This window comes from Myotis lucifugus, unplaced genomic scaffold, assembly GCF_000147115.1.
Source record: "Myotis lucifugus unplaced genomic scaffold, Myoluc2.0 scaffold_110, whole genome shotgun sequence".
Taxonomy (NCBI): Eukaryota; Metazoa; Chordata; class Mammalia; order Chiroptera; family Vespertilionidae; genus Myotis; species Myotis lucifugus.
Window position 1 is genome coordinate 3,728,755 of NW_005871158.1, and position 20,417 is coordinate 3,749,171.

Genomic DNA, 20,417 nt, shown 5'->3' on the forward strand with positions numbered 1-20,417 from the left:
TCATGGAAATGGACCAGGCTGATGATTCTCAAAGGGAAGGGGGTGGGAGAAGGTGGGGGAGGAGATTAGACAAAGATCTTATATGTATGTATGCATTACTTATAGACACAGACAATAGGGTGGTGAGGGCCTGGGTCAGGGTAGGAACCGGATGGAGGGGTGCTATGGGGGGAAAAAAGAATGACCTCTGTAATCTCAACAGTAAAGATTCATTAAAAAATAAATAAAAACAATACACCATTTTAAAAAGGTGTTTGATAATATCTTTGTGAAGGATTGGTTAGATTGTGGTCACTGTGTCTTGCTTAAATGCATTTAGATTCAGATCCCTTTGAAAACATTGTGTCTGCCAAACAAAACATATTTGTAACTCCAAGAGATTACAACCTTTAGTCTCTAAAGACAAATGTGAATGCTATTGGATTTAGCATAATTATTTGATATTAGCTGCTCAACTTAGTGACCCTCAGTAATAATTAGACCTCAAGTTTTTGCTAGTGCCTATTCATTACACTTATCATATGGTCTCTATTCTGTTTTTATTTTTAACTAAAGGCCCGGTGCACGAAATTCATGCACTGGGGGGGGGGAGGGGGGGTGTCTCTCAGCCCAGCCTGCACCCTCTCCAATCTGGGACCCCTCGGGGGATGTCCGACTGCCGGGTTATGCCTGATCCCTGTAGGACATCCAACCGGCAGTCGGACATCCCTCTCACAATCCAGGACTGCTGGCTCCCAACCACTTGCCTGCCTGCCTACCTGCCTGATTGCCCCTAACCGCTTCTGCCTGCCAGCCTGATCACCCCCTAACCACTCTCCTGCCAGACTAAATGAAGCCTAACTGCTGCCCTGCAGGCCCGGTCTCCCCCAGCTGCCCTCCCCTGCTGGCCCAATGTGGCCATCTTGTGACCACATGGGGGTGGCCATCTTGTGTAAGGGCATGACAGTCAATTTGCATATTACCTCTTTATTATATAGGACTAGAGGCCAGATGCACAAAATTCGTGCAAGAGTATGCCTTCCTTCCCCTGGCTGCTGGCACCGGCTTCCCTCTGGCACCCGGGACCTGGGCTTCCCTCACAGCCCTGGCTTCGTCCCGAAGGTTGTCTGGTCTGATTAGCATATTATGCTTTTATTATTATAGATTATCCATTTATTAACTTTTATTTTTGTAAGCAACCTGAAATTATTTATAAGCAGATAGTACATAAAATGAATTATAAAATTTGGTTCTAGTATTGCTCTGTAGAATTTGGTACTAATTTTTTATATGTATGACATAATAACATGTAATATAGGTACCACTACGGGTCATGTCGAGGCCTGCCAAGGGTGAATTTACTCAGTACCACACTTTTTTGGTCAGGCCCAGAATGCCCGTTCTTGTAAGCCCCACTCAACAGAAGAATGAAAGCACTGTATAGAAGCACGATGTCAATAGAAGAGACCTCTCATTATCTGAACAGACACTACAGTAAAAACAGCTCTCATCTCAAAGAACCCAGCATTTGTATCACAGTATGAGAAATGAGATCTGGGCAGCAGCATTTGATGAACAGTCTTCCAGCTGTACAGTGATTTCTTTGGACCCATTATCTTGCATTTGCAATTAGATTGATCACCTCCCATTTAGAGACTCCCCAAGACTTTGGACACTCTTTCAGTTATCCTTAAAGAAGAACACCCTCTCTAGAGAAACACAGTTTTTATATACTGTGGCGAGCCGGCATGGCCATGGCATACTCAGCCCCAGGGTGCCTTATTTGCCACACCAGCTCAGCCTGGTTCAGTGACCCTGAGAGGAGGCGGTGAAGGATAGAGAAAAGACAGACAAGAGAGCAAAGCTGGGTCTGGGTGGGATGCTGCTCCCGGATGGAGAGGCAGTACCGTGGACTACAAGCCGTGTCTTTATTTTATAGCCAGATTCCTCGAGGCAAAGTAAGGACGTGGTCAAGATGTTTACAACATTCTCGTGGGTTTTGATCCTCCTCAATTACATGCACCTGAACTCTATCAAGCCCACATCACTCAGACACGGGGGCCATGTGTTCGAACCATAGGTTCAAGCTTACAACTATAGCTGTTGGCGATAATTGTGCTAGGAGGGCTCTGCCCTCCAAGCTGGGACTTGCACGTGGTCATGAGAGGACTGTGCCCTCTCATTAGTCCAAGGCTTGAACCTGTCCAAAAACTGTAGCCGCTCTCCACAATATACAGTGCACTGGATCTCTTGGAAAGACCAGAATTATCAGTAAAGAATATAATAAATGGCTGAAGGGCTACTGCAAAGCATTTTTCTGTGGCTTGACAGTAAAACTTCTAGAACCAGTTCCTGTCTCTGCAACGGGGTGCTCCTGTAGAGTCATTGATAGCACAAAAAAGCAGGGCATATTCTGAAGTGTTTAAAGAAGACAAAACCTAAAGATGCTTTCATGGGAATGACAATGGTTGATTTGCACTCCAGAAACTCCTGGAATTTTGTCTTTGAATAGGTCTCTTTGATAGATGGTGTAGGACATTCAGCTTTGCCAGGTATGACAGCTTTTTATAGCTCATACTATGAAGGCAAAGTGAAGAGCTGTAGAAAACATCTTCAAGTGACTGTTCAACTTTTTTTTTTCTATTTTTTTTGGTCTTTTGTTTCTTTTTGTTCAACTTTTGATAACTTACATTCCTGAAGTGACTTGTGTTTTGCTGCTCAATCCTGTAAGTCTTTTGTTGTTGTTAATCCTCACCCGAGGATATTTTTTCCATTGATTTTTAGCATGGAAGGGAGGAGGAGAGACACATCAATTGGTTGCCTTCCCCATGTGCCCGGACCAAGGCCAGGGATCGATCCTGCAACCAATGTCTGTGCCCTTGACCAGAATGGAACCCACAACCCTTCAGTCCGTGGGTAATCACTGAGCCGGGCTAGGGCTCAATCCTGTAAGTCTTAAACACTGACAGTGGCTTGCATGCCTAATGCAAAGCTCCAGTCACTTGAAAGAAGCTGACTCGCACCCCTAAACCTTTGCCCTATCTATTTACCCAAGTTGCAGTGTACTATTGGCTTCAACATTATAGAAAGTTACAAAGGGCTGGTGAGATGGATTGATGATGAACCTGCTGACGCACCTGGAGTCACTCTGAAACATAGTCATGAAGATAAGTGAACTTGCCAAAACCTTTATTGAGCCTTTAAGGAATGGAAAGAGTGGGTAATAAAATGCCATTGCTGTTCTCCAAAGTAAGGAACTTCAAATAGGTGTAATTAAAATAAATGCTTGCATGGCTAATAAAAAATAACGTTTTTCTCCTATATATTACTTGACAAAGATTTATTTCTAAAGTGCGTTTGATTGATTATAAAAATGAGAGAGTATGTCATTAAAATAACAGAGTTAGAAAAAGGGATCAAAAAAATTTTTAAGTATTTTTTAAAATACAGGTTTTAGAATTGTCAGAATAGTCACTTAATAATTATTGCAAGCCTCATTCTCTAAGGAGCCCGCCCACCTTGCCTTTCACTACCCCCTTCCCCCAGGCATGATTTCCTTGCTTCTCTCTCCTAAGCTTCAAGGGCCCTTCTTTTGCCTCTGTAACATTTCCTGAAGCCCATTTCTTCTGCGGCTCACTTCTTCTACCTATGTGACTTTCTAAAAATAAACTCTCACTTATAAAATAATAAAAATAATAATTATTGCAAAACTGACTTTTAAAAAATATTTGCTGGCATTTAAAAAATATATTTTTTTATTGATTTCAAAGAGGAAGAGCGTCTGCAGGCTGATGCTTTATCCATTGAGTCAAACCAGCTTGGGTGCAAAACTAATTTTTTTATGGTCCTGCCTGTGTGGCTCAGTGGTTGAGCGTCGACCTACATACGACCCTGGAGGTCACGGTTCGATTCTGGATCAGAGCACATGCCTGGTTGCAAGCTCATCCCCAGTAGTGGGTGTGCAGGAGGCAGCCAAGCAATGGTTCTCTCTCATCATTAATGTTTCTCTCTCAAAGCCTCTCCTTCCATTCTGAAATCAATAAAAATATTTTTTTTAAAAACTGATTTTTTAATGAAAATGAGATTTTTAAAAAGTTTTTATTGTGGAAATTTTAAACATTCAAAAGTAGAGAGAATGGTATAAATCCTCTCCCATCTTTATTGTTCAAGTTCAATAATTAACAGCTCTTGGATTGGCCAATTTGATTTAATATATAAGTATGTTGACCATTTCTTTTATCTGAAAGGGAATACTTTTGAGAATGAAAAGGGATGCTGTTACTAACTAACCAGGACACCAAGGCATAAAACCCAGAAAGACCTAGGCAAACTGGGAAGTATGGTGGTCACTATATCTTTAACCTCACTCACTTCCCTTCCCCTTCCACATACCATCTATTGTTTGGATGCAAATCCCAGATGTCACTGTTTCATTAGTAAACATTTCAATAACTATCTCGAAAAGATAAGGGTTTTTATAATATCATTATCACACCTAAAAATTGACAGTAATTCCTTAATATCATCAACTACCTAGTCATTGTTCAAATTTCCCTAATTGTCACAAAAATGTCTTTATAGTGATGTGTTCAAATCAGGATCCAAAACCAGTCCATTTTATTTGGTTCTTAAGTAAATTTAAGATTATAGTTCCTTCTCTCTCTTTTTTCTTCAAGTATATTATCTGTTGAGAAATCAGATATTTGTAATTAAAAACAATTTACTTTCATTTAGGTGGAAATGAAAAGTATTAGAATGTTATTAAAACCAACACCACCCTATTTTCTTCTTTTCCTTTTCAATGTTGGGGCTATATAGATGCTTTCACATCAAGAGAACCATGCAAAGTGGAAGTTTTCTGTTGACTCTCAGAAGACTTCTGTTCAGCAACTAAATGAACAGTTAGAGAAGGCAAAATTAGAATTAGAAGAAGCTCAGGACACTGTAAGCAGTTTGCATCAACAAGTCCAAGACCGGAATGAAGTAATTGAAGCTACAAATGAAGCATTACTTATTAAAGTAAGTAAACATATAAAAGTGTATAAAGCATATGTTGCTGTAAGAATGGCAAATCTGTAGAAATTTTTTTCTTGTTGTTAATCCTCACTTGAGGATATTTTTGCCATTGATTTTTAAAGAGAGTAGAATGGAGAGGGAGAGACAGAAAACATCGTGTCCTTGAGCAGGAATCGAAGCCAAGACCCTTCAGTCCGCAGGCTGATGCTCTAACCACTGATCACCCAGCTAGGGCTAGAAAATAAATTTATTTTGGAAAATTTTTTATAAGAGTTCATTTGATGACATGCCTGGAAGCAAGACCTCAACAGGCTGAGAAAAATGCTTCCCAGAATGCCAGTCTGCAGTTTTTACTTGACTTGAGTATATATGTCATTTTTTCAAATAGCCTATTTCTGTTTCTTTACCCTGCTGATCATGGCAGTTTATTCTGGAATTTGGAATTAATATTAGTATTGATGCATAGAGATAAAAATTTTAATGTTAGTTTAAAACTGCCAATGTGTATGATTAACATGGTCAGTTTTTTAAGACCTTAAAAAAAGAATAATCTAATTGATAGTTAGAAAAATCATTTTATAGCAAAATGAAAATTATTAAAAAGCCAAAAATCTTAATTAAATAATACCTTAGAAATATTTCTAGTTACTAAGCTAAGCACGTAAATCTCTTATATAATACTAGCGGCCCAGTGTATGAATTCGTGCACCTTGAAAGGAACTGTGGGCCGTGAGGCTACAGTGGGCACAGGGGCAGACCTCGACCCATCCTCTGTGTCCCCGTCCAGCCCCTCCTGCACTGGACCTGTCTACCAGCAGCCCTGCTCCCACTGCTGCTTCTCCCATGCACTGACGGCGCTGGCCCCACTTGCACCCACTGACGGCGCAGAGCGATTGGAGCTGGCCCCAGCAGTGGGTGCAAGTGGGGCTGGTGCTGTCAGCAGGTGCGAGTGGCAGCTGCTGCCCTGATTGCCCCTCAGGAGCAGGGGGAAGTGGAGAAGCCCTCAGGGGGGATTGGGGCTGGCAGCTGCCTCTCGCACCCATTGATGGTGCCGAGTGATCAGGAATGCACCAGGCGCCAGCAGCAGGTGCAACTGGCAGCTCCGGCACCAGCAGCAGGTGCAAACAGGGCTGGCATTGGCCGTGGGTGCAAGTGCCAGGTGGGACTGCGGTGCACAGGAGCAAAGAATATTCAGTAACCACCAGAAGCTTGCCCCGATGACAGCGACCTGCGCCCCACCTTGATCTGGCGCCCCCGCTCACCTGCTCCACCATCCCACCGTGCTGACTCTCACCAGGTTCTGCGCTCTACTGCCTGCTGCCAACACCCATCATGTTCTGCACGCCCTTCCTGGTGGTCAGCGCATGTCATAACAACCGGTTTTTCGGTTGTCCAGTTGTTCCGCCGTTCAGTCTTTTTGTATATTAGCCTTTTATTATATAGGACTAGAGGCCCGGTGCACAAAAATTTGTGCACTCGGTTGGGGCGGGTGGTCCCTCAGCCTGGCCTGTGGCCTCTCACAGTCTGGGACCCCTCGGGGGATAACCATCTGCTGGCTGAGGCCTGCTCCCCAGGGGATTGGGCCTAAGCTGGCAATCAGACATTCCTCTGGCAGCCCGGCAGCCCTCGGGGGATGTCCACTTGCCAGCAGGGAGCAGGCCTAAACTGCAGTCAGACATCCTTAGCACTGCTGAGGAGGCAGGAGAGGCTCCCACCACCACCGCTCTACTGGCAGCCATCAGCCTGGCTTGTGGCTGAGCAGAGCTCCTCCATGTGGGAGCACACTGACCACCAGAGGGCAGCTCCTGCATTGAGCGTCTGCCCCCTGGTGGTCAGTGTGTGTCATAGTGACCAGTCATTCCCAGTCTTTCTGCTGTTAGGGTCAGTTTGCATATTACCCTTTTACTATATAGGATAGAGGCCTGGTGCACGGGTGGGGGCCCGGCTGGTTTGCCCTGAAGGGTGTCCCGGATCAGGGTGGGGGTCCCGCTTGGGTGCCTGGCCACCCTGGGTGAGGGGCTGATGGCTGTTTTCAGGCTGCCCGCACCCCCTTCAGTGTGGGGGTCTCAACTGGGGTGCCTGACCAGCCTGGATGAGGGGCTGATGGCTGTTTTCAGGCTGCCTGCACCCCCTTCAGGGTGGGCGTCCCCACTGGAGTGCCTGGCCAGCCTGGATGAGGGGCTGATGGCTGTTTTCAGGCTGCCTGCACCCCCTTCAGGGTGGGGGTCCCCACTGGGGTGCCTGGCCAGCCTAGATGAGGGGCTGAGGGCTGTTTTCAGGCAGGCCAAGCCTGCAACTGAAGCTCCCAGTCTCTCCTTTTTTTCTTTTTCTTTTTTAATTCTGGGATTTATTTACCTCTGTAATTGAAACTTTGTTGCAGCTTCAGCTCTGATGCCAGGCTGTCTGAAAGCAGGTCTCTGGGGTTTGTTTCGCTTCTATAATTGAAACATAGTTGCATTTTGGAGCTGTTGCTTTCAGGTTCAGAGCCTGGCGCAGCAGGCGGGGAACCTTGGCTTCCTCCATTGCCGGGGCAACCAAGCCTCATGTTCGCTTCAGCTGCATGGCTGCGGCCGCCATCTTGGTTGGCAGTTAATTTGCATATCACCCTGATTAGCCAATGGGAAGCGTAGCGGAGGTATGGTTAATTACCATGTTTGTCTATTATTAGATAGGATGCCTTGATATTCACAGTACTAAAAGAAAGCTGAATAGACAATCTAAAATTATGTTTTGGTTGAATACTCTTCCTGGATTTTTTAAAGTATGTTTTTATTGATTTTTAGAGAGAGAGGAAGGGAGAGAGGGATAGAGATAGAAACATTGATGAGAAACCTCGATTGGCTGCCTCCTACACGCCCCCTATTGGGGATTGAGCTTGCAACCCAGTCATGTGCCCTGACTGGGAATTGAGCTGGTGAACTCTTGGATTATGGATTGATGTTCAACCACTGAGCCACACCGGCCAGGCTCTTTCTGCTTTTATTGAAACATTAATATACCTAATATTCTGGGGATTAATAACATTTATACAAAATTATAAAACTTCATTGGGAAAAATTGACTGAAAATTGTGAGATACTGCATTTCTCAATTATGGCTAGATAACACGCAAGAGGTTTGTTTGTTTTTTAAACTTCCCACATAGCAGTATATATCTACTCTATAGGTACTTTATTAATTGTAATTATAAGAATGTGAATCCAAGACTTACTTTAAAAAATTTGGCACACCTGCCACTTAGAAAGTTTTTCTAGATGAAGTAGTATAAAGATATAAAAGAACTGATATATGCATATTAAACTTACATTTTGTAATGCACACTGTGGTAATGACAGTTATAAGCATCATATTTTTAGAAAAAAATAGAAAGTATCAAATTAAAAATAGCTGATTTAGAAATTTATATCTTATGGATACCCATAAGAAAAAGAATGTATTTGAACAGGAGACTACTACACATATCATTTAAGTTTTAAAATGAAAATGTATTTTCTTTACTTTCTTAGGCTTTATTATTTTTCAAAGTATGTAACCTCATTCTTAGAATCCCAAAATTGGGTCAGAAGACCCAAATGCAGGACATGGAAAAATAATAGAAATGAAAAGTTTATTTAATAAGGATTGATTTATCAAATATTAGTAATCATTTCCTTAAAGGTTGGTTTTTCCTTGAAAATTTTCTACCATAATAAAGCTTTCTTATAATGAGGACATATAAAGCAGAGTAGCTAATATACATTTATTTTCTATTAGAAATTCTGAAGGGAGTTGTGGGGTTTTTTGTGTGTATATATTAGATTAACAAAAGATTGTATATTTTTATACTTTTGCAGAGAAATTTTTAGATGAAGATTTTAGTCTTGACTAGAGAATGATATTGTGATTAACACTAAGCAGAAAAAAAATATATAAGGAAAATCTAGTTTTTATGGAATTCCTTAGTGTAGTTTAAACGTATTTCAAGTGAACATATCTAATTGTCCAAAAGGGTTGAAACAGAGCTGGGAAAACCCTGTTAATTTGTTATAAAAGGAATTTTTATACTGGGATGAAGGTTGACTTAGATGACTTCTAAGAGTCGGTGATTTTATTTAACGAAGGGTATTGAGTACCTCCTATGTACAATTTTTCTACAGGAATCAGAATTAACTAGATTACAAGCCAAAATTTCTGGACATGAAAGGGCAGAAGATGTCAAGTTTCTACCAGCCTCCTTCACATCTCCAATAGGAAATATGCCTGGCATTCAAGATCCAAAATTTACTAAACATGTTCAAACAGCTTTTCTCAAGTGTAGAAAACTACGTCGCTCCATTAGTGCCAGTGACCTTAGTTTCAAAACTTATAGTGATGAAGATCTTTCTGCAGAATTACTACAGGACTTAAAAAAAATGCAATTAGGACAACCTTCAACATTAGAAGAAAGCCAGAAGGATCTGACTTATACCCAGTCTGACTCATTTAAACCTCTCTCATATGACCTAGAAGATGACAGTTCTGAGAATAATGACTTCAGTACTCTTAGTGGAATGCTAAGATACATAAACAAAGAAGTGAGACTATTTAAAAAGTCTTCTATGCAAACAGGTGCTGGCTTAACTCAGGTATGTATCTTATACATTAGAAGTTATAATGATTTGTCTCCATTGAATATCATTTTATTAGTTGTAGAAAATCCATGTTTAAATGAAGCATGCCATTAGATGATGTACACAAATATTGAAAGTACAAAAAATTCACTGTAAGTTTGGAATGCTTTTACAACTGAAAAGTAGAGTTAAAAATTTTGCTTTGAAAAGTAATTTTTTAAAAATAACCTATATTTTTTATTAAATATAATCTCTATATTTGCTTAAAGGACTTATTCTACCTTGTGTTAGTAAAGTATTTTTAACTCAAGAATATTGGAAAATGTTCAAAATTAGTTTGTTTCTAGACTTCCTGGAAACCATTCTAGTAAAGATTAAGGTAACCTTTGTTTTGGTCATAAACTTCCACAGTGGCTCAGAATATCTCATTCACATGATTTATCTACTACCATTATTCTTTGAACATATCATACTGAATAGGCAACTATATACCTACTATATTCAACATTGTTTGTAAGTATTTAATCTATAGTTTGCATATGGAAATAAATAATCTCTTCTAGGTAATATTACCATCGCTTTTTTAAAGTGCCCATTTGCCTCATTTTTAAACAAATAAAAATAGGTTTGGTAGCCTGAACAATTTGAAAAGTGTTTTTAGAATGGATTCAAGACAGTGTTATAGTTTCTTTTCATTTCTCCATACCCTTTCTCACATTAAAAAAAGCTTAGCCCTAGCTGGTTTGGCTCAGTGGATAGAGCGTCCGCCTGCGGACTGAGGGGTCCTGAGTTCGATTCCGGTCAGGGGCACATGCCTGGGTTGCGGGCTCCATCCCCCGTGGGGGGTGTGCAGGAAGCAGCCGATCGGTGATTCTCTCTCATCATTGATGTTTCTATCTCTCTTTCCTTCTCCCTTCCTCTCTGAAATAAATAGAAACATGTATATTTTAAAAAGCTTAACTTACTATTTACATGTAAAAAACTATATAAATGTAATATTGTGTTTAAAACAAAATTTACACATTATGAAATTGTGGTATAATAAACAAGACAATCTACATTAATAAAAGACAAACATGCAAATTAACCGTACCTTTGCTATGCCTTAAGCCACGCCCACCAGCCAATCAGAGCAACTATATGCAAATTAACCCAACCAAGATTGCGGCCGGCAGCCACGGAGCTGCAGCGAGCAGGAGGCTTGGTTGCCCAAGTGATGGAGGAAGCCAAGCTTCCAGCCTGCTGTGGCTGGCTCTGAGCTCCATTCAAAGCAACAAAGTTTCAATTATAGAAGATAAATAAACCCCAGATACCTGCTTCCAGCTGGCCGTGGCCAAGGAGCTGGAGCAAGCAGGAGGCTTGGGTTGCCCCTGGCGATGGAGGAAGCCAAGCTTCCCGCCTGCCCTGGCTGGCTCTGAGCTCCACTCAAGGCTACAAAGTTTCAATTATAGAAGCTAAATAAATCCCAGAATAAAAAGAAAAAGAAAAAAAGGAGAGGCTGGGAGCTTCCGTCGCCAGGGAGCTTGGCCAGCCTGAAAACAGCCATTAGTCCCTCACCAGGCTCGCCAGGCGCCCCAGTGGAGACTCCCACCCTGAAGGGGGTGTGACCAGCCTGCAAACAGCCATCAGCCCCTCACCCAGGCTGGCCAGGCACCCAAGCGGGACCCCCACCCTGATCCGGGACACCCTTCAGGGCAAACCAGCTGGCCCCCACCCATGGACCAGGCCTCAATCCTATATAAGAAAAGGGTAATATGCTAATTGACCCTAACAGCAGGAAGACTGGGAATGACTGGTCACTATGACACACACTGACCACCAGGGGGCAGATGCTCAATGCAGGAGCTGCCCCCTGCTGGTCAGTGCGCTCCCACAGGGGGAGCTCTGCTCAGCCACAAGCCAGGCTGATGGCTGCCAGCACAACAGTGGTGGCGGGAGCCTCTCCCGCCTCAGCAGCACTAAGGATGTCCAACTGCAGCTTAGTTCTGCTCCCTGCTGATAGGTGGACATCCCCCAGGGGCTCCCGGGCTCCCATAGGTATGTCTGACTGCCAGCTTGGGCCCGATCCCCCAGGGAGTGGGCCTAAGCCAGCAGGTGTGCATCCTCCGAGGGGTCCAAGACTGTAAGAGGGCATAGGCCAGGCTGAGTCCCCCCCCCAGTGCACAAATTTTTGTGCACCGGGCCTCTAGTCTTCTATAAAACCTGATAAAATTTGTTTTCATTTAGCCTTTAAGATTACAGTTGTGATTACTGTATATCATTTATTCAGCCATTCACTTCATTTAGAATTTATTGAAAAACTACTATATAATTATAGTTTCTGGGATTATGGGAATAAACAAAAATGACTAAGAACTTGTCCAAACAGAACTTCCATTTTAGTGGGGAGACCATCAATAAACAACTAAATAGACATATGTTCTAATGCCAGGTGCAAAGAAGTGTTATGAAGAAAGTTGGTAAGAGGATGCCTTGTGACAGGGTTACTATTTTAGATAGAGTGATCAGGACAGGCCTCTGAAATTTGATTACAGTCCTGTAGGAAATAAGGAAGTAAACTATCTCAGTATCTGGAGGAAGAACATTGGAGGAAAGGGAACAACAGCTACTAAAATGCTGAGGTGGTAGCATGTCTCACGTTCAAAAATCAGCTAGGATGTGTGTGGCTGGTTTTGTGTAAACAAGAGGGAGAGTAGTAGACGAGAAAGTAAGAGATAATTCTGTGGGATACGAAAGGGATGTTATAGTTCCTGTAAGAAGTTTGGATTTTATTTGAAGTGTAATGGAAGCCATTGAAGGGTTCTGCTTAAGGACATGACATGATCTGATTTATGTTTTTAAAGGACTACTCTGGCTGCTTTACAAAGAATGGATGATAAAGTCGCAAAAGCAAAAACTATCTAGTAAAAAACACTATCTAGGACAGTGATGGCGAACCTTTTGAGCTGGGCATGTCAGCATTTTGAAAAACCCTAACTTAACTCTGGTGCTGTGTCACATATAGAAATTTTTTTGATATTTGCAGCCATACTAAAACAAAGACTTATATTTTTGATATTTATTTTATATATTTAAATGCCATTTAACAAAGAAAAATCAACCAAAAAAATGAGTTCACGTGTCACCTCTGACACACGTGTCATAGGTTCGCCATCACTGATCTAGGAGGCTACTTGTAATAATCCAGGCAAGAGATGATTTTGGATAAGCAGGAGGAGAGATGTAGAACTTTTGAGAATGGTTCAATTTCTGGATATATTTTGAAAGTAGAACCAACAGGATTTAATGTAGGTTTTGAGTGAAATAGAGCTCAAAGACTTTGGCCAGAGTATCTGAGCATTTACTGAGATGGGGAATACTAGGAGATAGGCAGATTTGGAGGCATAGACATAATCAAGAGTTTGATTTTAGATATATTAAATTTGAGATTTCTATTAGATGTCTAGGTGGCGATGACAAGTGAGTGATTAGTTTGAGGCTGAAGTTACAATTTTTTTGTTTAATTTTTTATTAAATTTATTGGGGTGACATTAATAAAATTATACAGGTTTCAAGTGTACAGTTCTATAATACATCATCTGTATATTGCATTGTGTGTTCACCCACCCAAAGTCAAATCTTCTTTCATTACTATACAGTCAAAACGTCCTTTCTCTAACGTCTCCCATCTCAAACAATTTGATTCTCTACCCAAGTTGTTCACAGAAAAAATGTCTCAGCTGACAACCCTTTCGTGTTGATACCTCAGCGTGACAAAACGTGTCTCTCAGGCAACAAACAAAGGAGAGAAGGCTTTTGTTGCTGGTGAAATAGAGGGTTAATACAATTTGAAAACATAAAGAGGCCATCAAGAGTGCAACCAATGGAGGCCGGGGGAAGGTCAATGGGGAAATAAAGGAGACATATGTACTACTCTTTGCAATACTTTAAGCAATAAAATAAATTTTTTTTAAAAAAGAGTGCTGCCGAAACCGGTTTGGCTCAGTGGATAGAGCGTCGGCCTGCGGACTGAAAGGTCCCAGGTTCGATTCCGGCCAAGGGCATGTACCTTGGTTGCGGGCACATCCCCAGTGGGAGATGTGCAGGAGGCAGCTGATCGATGTTTCTCTCTCATTGATGTTTCTAACTCTCTATCTCTCTCCCTTCCTCTCTGTAAAAAATCAATAAAATATATTTTAAAAAAATAAATAAATAGAAATAAAAAAAGAGTGCTAATGTTGCTAAGGGTGTGAAATTGCTCCCAAAACAGCAATCATAGGTAATTGAAGAGATAGAAAAATTGTTGATTATATAACTAAAAGCAGTTAGCTGGTGATAGCATTTCAGAGACAGTGACATGTGAAAAATTCCTTTAAGGCTAATAGGAAGTCAATAAATTTAAGAAAAGAAGTGTTTGTTTATAAATTAAGCAGTACATTAGACATGCACTGTATATAAGAAAGGTTAAAACAATCATTTAGGAGTCTGGAATGTGTTAATTCAATTTACATTATTTGTAATGGAAAAAATTATTCTGTTTTTGAATAAATCACTTCTCGAACAGCCTTCTGGAACGAATTAAGTTAGAGAAATGAGGTTCCACTATATATTTGATCCCCTTTACTTCCTCCCCCGCCCTCCTTTGCTGCTGCTAAACACCATACTGTTGTTTGTGTCTATTAGTTTCTATTTGTTTGGATTGCTTGTTCATTTGTTGCTTTTAGTTTTATATCCCACATGTGAGTGTTCTTGACTTTTTCTGTGTGACTTGACTTATTTTGCTTAGCATCATATTCTCAAGATCCATCCAGGTTGTCACAAATGGCCGTGTTTCATATTTTCTTATGGCTGAGTAGTATTCCATTGTATATATGTATCACGTCATCATTTTTTTTTTATTCTCACCTGAGGAGTGAGGATATATTCTTCATTGATTTTTTTTAAATTTTTTTTAGAGAGAATGGAAGGGCGGGAAGGGTGGAGAAAGAGAGAAACATCGATGTGAGACACGTCAGTTGGTTGCCTCCCATATAGTGGGGATTATATCTGCAACTCAGGTATATGCCCTTGACCAGGAATTGAGCCCAAGACCCTCAAGTGCACAGGCTGATGCTCTAACCATTTAGCACAGCTGCCAAGGCTGTACCACGGCTTTTTTTTAATCCAATCATATTCAAGGATACTAGAAAAATTGTTTCCATGTCTTGGTCACCATGAATAATGCTGCACTGAACATAGGGATATGTATATCTTTATGAATACATGTTTTCACATTTTTCAGGTAGATACCCAGAAGAGGGATTGCTGGGTCATATGTTAGCTATATCCTTAATTTTTTGAGGAACCTTCACACTGTTTTCCATAGTGGCTGTACCAGTTTACATTCCCACCAGCAGTAAATGAGGGTTCCTTTTTCTGCACAACCTCTCCAACACTTGTTATTACTTGTTTTGTTGATAATGGCGATTCTCACAGGTGTGAGATGGTATCTCATTGTAGTTTTGATTTGCATTTCCCTATTAGCTAGTGGAGTTGAGCATCTTTTCATACATCTGTTTTCTATTTGTGGGTTTTCTCGGGAGAAGAATCTATTCAGGTCCTCTGCCTATTTTTTATTTGGATTGCTCCTTTTTGTTGTTGAACTGTATGAGTTTTTTATATATTTTGGATAACCCCTTATCAGAAGTGTTGTTTGCAGATATTTTCTCCGATTTGGTTGGTTACCTTTTTGTTTTGTTGATGGTTTCTTTTACTGTGCAGAGCTTTTTGGTTTGATATAGTCCCATTCATTTATTATGTGGTTTTTAGTTCTCTTGCCTTTGAGGTCAAATTCATAAAATCCCCTGTTTTTTTCTATGTAATTTATTGTTTCAGGTCTCATATTTAGGTCTGTGATCCATTTTGAGTTAATTTTTGTGTATAGTAACAAATAGCAGTCTAGTTTTATTCTTTTGCATGTGGCTTTACAGTTTTCCCAGCACCATTTATTGAAGAGGCTTTCTTTTCACCATTGTATGTTTTTGGCTCCTTCATCGAAAATTATTTGCTGGTATACATGTGGGTTTATTTCTGGGCTCTCATTCTGCTCCATTGGTCTGTGCATCTGTTTTCTGCCACAGTATCATGCTGTTTTGATTATTGTTGGTTTGTAGTATAATTTAAAGTCAGGGAGAGTGATCCTCTGGCTTTGTCTTATTTTTCAGGATTGCTTTGGTTGTTCAGAGTCTTTTGTGGTTCCATACAAATCTGAGATTTTTTGTTCTATTTCTTTAAAAAAATTTATTGGGATTTTGATGGGGATTGCATTAAATCAGTATATTGCTTTGGGTGATATGGCCATTTTATTTATTTATTTATTTAATTAATTTTTTTTAGTCTTCACCTGAGGATATTTTTCCATTGATTTTTAGAGTGGAAGAAAGAGGGAAAGACAGTGAGAGAGACATATCAATTGGTTGCCTCCTACATGAGCCCTGACCAATTCCTATGGTAGGGGAGGAGCCTGCAACTGAGGTACATGCCCTTGACTGGAATTGAATCTAGGACCCTTTGGTCCTTAGGCCGACGCTCTATCTACTAAGCCAAACCAGCTAGGGTTGATATGGCTATTTTAACTACGTTGATTATTTTAATGAACGTAAAATATCCATTTCTTTGTGTTTTCTTTAACTTTTTAAATAATGTCTTGTAATTTTCAGTATATAGTTCCTTCACATCCTTAAGTTTATTTCTAGGTATTTTATTCTCTTTATTGCAATTGCAAAAGGAATTGTTTTTTTCTCCTCATTTCTTTTTCTAAAATTGTATTGTTAGTGTATAGGAATGCAGTGGATTTTTATACATTTATTTTTATCCTGCAACTTGACTGTATTTTTTATTTTATTTATTTTTAGAGAGAGAGAGGGAGAGGGGGAGAAAGAGAGAGAAGCATCGATGTGAGATCAGCTGCCTCCTGCATGCTCCTTACCAGGGATTGAGCCCACAACACGGGCATGTGCCCTGACCAAGAATTGAACCAGCAACCTTTTGGTGCACGGGATGACACCCAACCAACTGAGCCACACTGATCAGGGCAATAAACCAGCGTTTTATATATTAGTGGGAATGATCCAGTAGACATGGAAACTGATAATTCAAGACAGAGAGTGGAAGGAATAAAATTCTTAAGGTAGAAGAAGATAGGATCCAGTAGAGAAGCAGAATTGGCCTTGAATAAAGAAGGCAGTTCATCCACTGCAGTGGGAAAAAAGGCAGAATATATGGGTACAGAAACATGTACAGTGGAAGATTTGGTGGGAAGGGAGGAATTTCTTTATTGATTGCCTTTATTGTCTTAATGAAATAAGAAGAAAGAGTATAATTTAAGACATAGAGTATCATCTATTGTAGGTTTAGGATCAGGGAAGAGCCTGCCTGGTGTGGCTCAGTGGTTGGGCATCAACCTATGAACCAGGAGATCAGGGTTCAATTCCCGGTCAGGGCACATGCCTGGGTTGCGGGCTCAATCCCCAGTGTGGAGTGTGCAGGAGGAAGCTGATTAGTTATTCTCATCATTGATTGTTTCTATCTTTCTCTCCCGCTTCCTTCCTCTCTGAAATCAATAAAAAAATAAAAATATGCAAACTACTGTAGCAGTTCCTAAGAAAATTCAGCCAAAGTTAAATTCTATGTACATATGGTTGTTTATTGTAGCGATACTCTACTGAGTTTTAAATTTGCATTAACCATAGTTACTACTCATTTCTTTAAGCTTACATGGGATTCTCATGGCTCATGAGCCTCAAATTGCATGACCTATGTTGACTTAATTTTGTCATAGATAGAAGGGACTGGCTCTTTGGGTTACTCAGAACTCACTTCAGGGCTCCTTTGGAACCCATTCTGGGGCTTATGCTTTACAAATGCTCATCTGAGGGTTTTCTTCAATTCTCTGATGCTCATTACTTGCGTATTATACATTATTAATCTTATGGGAAAGGTAATGAAAGGCATCTTTTCAATGCTTTTCTGTAGGGCTTCCATTGTTTTCTTTTCTAATTTCACTGTTGGGTTGTTTTTGTTTTTTTATGGAAGGTAAGAAAATTCAGAGTGAGAACTGCTACTATTGAAACTTTGACTTGCTATGGTTTTACTGTTTATGATCATTTACGTATACATTGCTCTAATAAACATGTATTGATTGCCTTGTAAATTTTACATGAGATATTTAAAATTATATTTATCTGTCATGTTAAAAAGTCTTTTTCTGCCCTAGCCGGTTTGGCTCAATGAATAGAGCATCGGCCTGTGTTCTAAATGATACCAGGTTTGATTCTGGTCAAGGGCACATGCCTGGGTTGCGATCTCTATCCCAGTAAGGGGCGTGCAGGAGGCAGCCCATCAGTGATTCTTTTTCATCATTGATGTTTCTGTCTCTCTCTCCCTCTCCCTTCCCATGATCTACAGGCTAGTTCTGGTTCTCAGCTTATTCATCTACTAACTGCATTGGTCTCCAATTTACAAGAATAATCTTTAAACACTTTTAAGCCAAGTAAACTATTGTTTAAATGAAGTGTTAGAAAGAATTCCAAATATGTCAATCAGATGCAAAGATAATGTATCTGGTTAAGGGAGGGTTATGTCCGATTTTTAACCAGCTACGTGCTCACCCTGTTTCATGACTGCATATTCAGACTCCAGGACTGCCCTGGATTACCCTTTAAAGAAAATAAGCACAAGCTTAGGGCACAGGCACCAAGGGAAGTGGAAGCACCACAGAGTTTTGTGCCCTAGCTATAATGCATTTAATTCTTTCACTGCCACGCTTAACTGGAATAGAAATTTTTGTAATTATCTTTATCTGTCATGTTAAAAAGTCTTTTTCTGCCCTAGCCAGTTTGGTTCAGTGAATAGAGCATCGGTCTGCAAACTAAATGATCCCGGTTCGATTCTTGTCAAGGGCACATGCCTGGATTGCGGTTTTGATCCCCAGTAAGGGGGAGTGCAGGACTCAGCCGATCAACGAGTCTCTTTCATCATTGATGTTTCTATCTCTCTCTTCCTCTCTGAAATTAATAAAAATATATTTTAAAAAACACCTTTTTCTTTGGAATGGTGAATGTAAAGTTTAAAAGCTTGGTTTGAGGTGTCATTGGCTATTACATTTGTTTCTGACTCATGGTGTGAGTTTCACTTCTATAGAGAGTAAAACCAGCTGGCCAAGTCTAATAGCATTTAACTCATCCGCTGATTTGGGCCTTAAACTCATTATTGTAAGCAATGGAAGGGCCAGGAGGCATTGTTGGACTGTGCTTAGGGCATCAATCGACCTTAATGGAGTTCCCGCTCCAGAGAGAATGCAGTCTTAAAATCCACTGATTCAGCAGAATACCATATAGAAATTGGTATGTGAGAAGTGCTTAGCAAGTGTTGGCTCCCTTTCTTCTGTTGCAGCCCAAATACTAAACTTCCTGACACTTAGCTATGTTGGCAATTTCATTCACAATAAAACCGCTAACAGTAGTATTCTGCTTTTCTGACAAAAGCTTCAGAACTCACAAAATATTACACATATACAATTTTAAGGCATTCACAGACTTCCAGTAAAGAACTTTCATTTTAGATTAGAGCAGTGAAAGTGTTGTTGATTGACTAGCCAAGTCATAGTTTATTCGGAAGTTATAGGAAGTATTATTTCTTATTATTTCCATCTTATTTACAAAAAGGAAAAGTAGTTTACAAAATATGGTCTGTATACTATGCAATAAAATGAGAAATAAGAATTGAAAAAATCAGCTACAGGGAGGGAAATGGGGGAAAAAACAAGATGAGGCAGGAGTGCAGGTAATATATAGAGACATAATAACATTTTCAAGTTCCTGGCCCATGGAAAGGCCAAGGTATGATAAGAGTATTTGACCTGCATTTTTAGAATCTCCTGGGCCCTTTCCCTCTATTTTTCTACTTTATGTTGTGCTACTTTCTTTGGGCAAACTTTATCTCTCTTTTCTTTTCTTTCCTGCTCTATTTTTATTTTTTCTCCTTTCTTTTTCATTGACTTTCTTCATGTAGCCTTTGGTCTTTCTTATCATGCCCTCATTTGAACTATGTGACACCAGTGGCTAAGTATCTTATTTTTATTATGTCCCCGTTTTTGTGTTTTAAATCAATTTAGTTTAACCTTGCATTCCTTCCCCATCCTCAACCAGAATTATTTGCCTTTTATATCCATGAGGTCCATTATTGATCCATTTTTATTCATTTTTTCAATTAGCTTAGTATTTCCAGTCTTGCTTTAAATTATGCTCCTGATTGTTTTAGTGGATTTTTAATGCTAAATCAATATAGTAATATTTCAATATTAATCTATTATTTTGTATTATTCCAGGGAGAAGATTTATAATTAAAAGAAGATGTTGATGTGATGAAAAAATGTGACTTATGGTACAGTGCTGTGTTTCCTTATTATATGTAGCTCATACTTCATAGAAGCTGTTATTTTATTGCTTTTGAATAAATTTTATATTTCAATATTTTTAAAGAAAGTTCTTTCTTCTAAAGCTTACTTATATTTTTTGTGAAAATTAATTCATTATTTTTGGTTTAAATTTTCTGCTTTCTTTGTTTTTTATGTAAAAACTAGAGGCCTGGTGCACAAAATTCATGCACAGGTAGGGTCCCTAGGCCTGGCCGGCCATCAGGGCCAATCTGTGGGGTGACTGGCAGGGCAACTGGGGGGCCCCCACTGGCACCCACCTTGGCTGGCCTGGGGCCTGCGGGCTGGGGGAAGCTCCTGTGTTGAGTGTCTGCCCCCTGGTGGTTAGTGCACATCATAGCAACCGGTTGTTCCACTGGTCATTCCGCTATTTGGTCGAT

General features: G+C 40.2%; 1 protein-coding gene across 1 annotated transcript in view; it reads left to right on the forward strand.

The window, feature by feature from the left end:
• CCDC18 (coiled-coil domain containing 18) overlaps nt 1–20,076 on the forward strand; it is a 121,596-nt gene extending 101,520 nt beyond the window's left edge. The window contains exons 28-30 of the mRNA XM_023757670.1: nt 4,798–4,998; nt 9,132–9,599; nt 19,930–20,076. Coding sequence (XP_023613438.1) covers nt 4,798–4,998; nt 9,132–9,599; nt 19,930–19,944 — 684 coding nt within the window. The 3' untranslated portion in view covers nt 19,945–20,076. The remainder of the gene's footprint in view (nt 1–4,797; nt 4,999–9,131; nt 9,600–19,929) is intronic.
• The last annotated feature ends 341 nt before the right edge of the window (nt 20,077–20,417 follow it).